General features: G+C 37.8%; 1 protein-coding gene across 1 annotated transcript; it reads right to left on the bottom strand.

Annotated features, from left to right (window-relative positions):
- Positions 1-357: 357 nt before the first annotated feature.
- On the bottom strand, positions 358-1743 carry cdkn1cb (cyclin-dependent kinase inhibitor 1Cb). The gene is given in 3 exon segments (XM_052120238.1): positions 358-868; positions 997-1294; positions 1296-1743. Coding segments are annotated over 3 exon segments (582 nt in total). The 5' UTR covers positions 1515-1743; the 3' UTR covers positions 358-803.
- Positions 1744-1977: the final 234 nt, after the last annotated feature.

The following is a 1977-nucleotide window of genomic DNA, read 5'->3' as shown; positions in this document are numbered from 1 at the left end:
TGCCCGATTACTGTTTTTTACTGTAATTTTAACAATAATTTACTGTAAAAAAGTACATGTATTATCTTGTTCTTTTTATCATTAATTATTAAATTTTTACATCATTTTATTGTAAAAACTACTGTATTGACTTTTTAAATATATTACATTATTTCACTGTATATTTTACAGTTAATATTTGTTAATCAATTAACATTTTATTTCTGTAGCATTTTAACACTATTTTACTGTTAAAATGACTGACATTTTTTAGAGTGTAGTTTACTTGCGCTCCGAACACAAATATGTGAAAAGGGTCCATATGGCGGTGCGGTCATACAATGACGTCACATGAAACAGGTCAATATGGGACTGGACACAATATGTTTAATTTTACATTTATTACAGCAATATTACAACAGTAACAATATGACTCAGGATCTTGATTTGTTCGTTTTCAGGTGACAATAATGAAAAGCTACATTTTCGACTACAACATGCCACAAGTGATAAATAAATATATAAATTAAACCATTACAAATATATATATATACACACTGAGATATGTTCAACTGTAATAAATACACATCTTAAATTTAATTTAAAGTTACTTAATCAGTTATTTCACTGCAGAGAGCAACCAGTGCCGCTCCGATATTAACAAAAAACACTGAAAATAAAACATCAGTAAAAACGCGGTTCCATGATTTTATAACGCAAGACATGAGTCAGCATGAGTCGTCATCGGTTCTTCCGGTCTTTTCCCGCCATTAGCCCGTGACGCAGACTGGTCTCTTTTTTTTTTCCTTCATCGGATGTAGATTTCACTCCATACTTCTGCTTTCCTTCAGTCTAACGCTGCCGGTTTTTCTTCGCTTTCCATACAAATCTACAGGAAAAAACAATTCACAGGATTAAAAACACGAACAGTCTTTAAAACGTATAAAATATGTGTTATATATGTTGTCAGTACTGCTAGTATTGGTGTTTTAATTCGCTTGATTCACTCATTTTTACCTGTAATGCGCAGATTTTTGAGCACTGTTTTGCGAAATAATTTTCGTGGGTTGCATTTGTCTCCTTGGTTCTCAGAAGCAGAACGACCCCCACAGTGTGGGGCAAATTGGACGAATCTCTCTGTTGTGGGCAAGTCCATAAATTGCCCCTTTGACACGGCGGTTTCCCGGTATAACGCCGGACAATCTTCAGATGGACTTCCCTCCCATTTGAGATCCCCATCCAGCGGTTGTCCATCACTGAAATTGAAGTTCCATCTCAGCTGATCGCGTTCAGACATTTCCCGAAGTTTAGATCGCCAGTTCTCGTTTCAGCTCGTCATGGTCTACCGGTCCGAACAGATTTCGACAAGTGCTGGTGCGCTTAAGTAGAGGGAGAATATCTGTTGGCTCCGGCCGAGTTTCGGAGCTCTTTTTCCGCTTCTGCAAATGGAAAATGTCCGTTTTCTTCTGTAGAGGGACGTTTTTTCTCGGGGTCAGTCTGTCCCCAGCGCTGGTGGAGACTAGGACGGTAGACATCGCTGATAATGCCCAAGTCCTGAAAGACCAAATAAATCAGTGTGGACTACAACACACGTCGTTAAAAATCGTTAAAGCGCCGTGATTTAATCGAGTCGGATTTAAAGTCCTGCGCCTCAGCGTGTAAAAGCTTATGCTCCGCTCCCATTTGTCAACATCTCTAACCCCTCCCATTCTGTCATTAGACCCGCCTCTATTCGACTGTGATTGGTTAGATCCGCATGTATTCGACTGTAATTGGTCGGAACCCTTTCTGACGGAATTTTAATGACTTTTGGAGTTTTTTCCCCACCCACAGAAATCTTCTTTTTTATAGACTGTGATGACGCGTTTCCTATAATATATAGATATGTACCCTCTCTATCTGCTTTTTTTTTCTCTTTTTGTTCTCTTACTATGATTTATATTGTAATTTGAAGGATGTGGTATGATCCTTTGTTGTAATATGGAAATTACTCTTGTA

The sequence above is a fragment of the Xyrauchen texanus genome, chromosome 46 (genome assembly GCF_025860055.1).
Source record: "Xyrauchen texanus isolate HMW12.3.18 chromosome 46, RBS_HiC_50CHRs, whole genome shotgun sequence".
Lineage (NCBI taxonomy): Eukaryota > Metazoa > Chordata > Actinopteri > Cypriniformes > Catostomidae > Xyrauchen > Xyrauchen texanus.
This window is presented reverse-complemented; position numbering and strand designations above follow the sequence as displayed.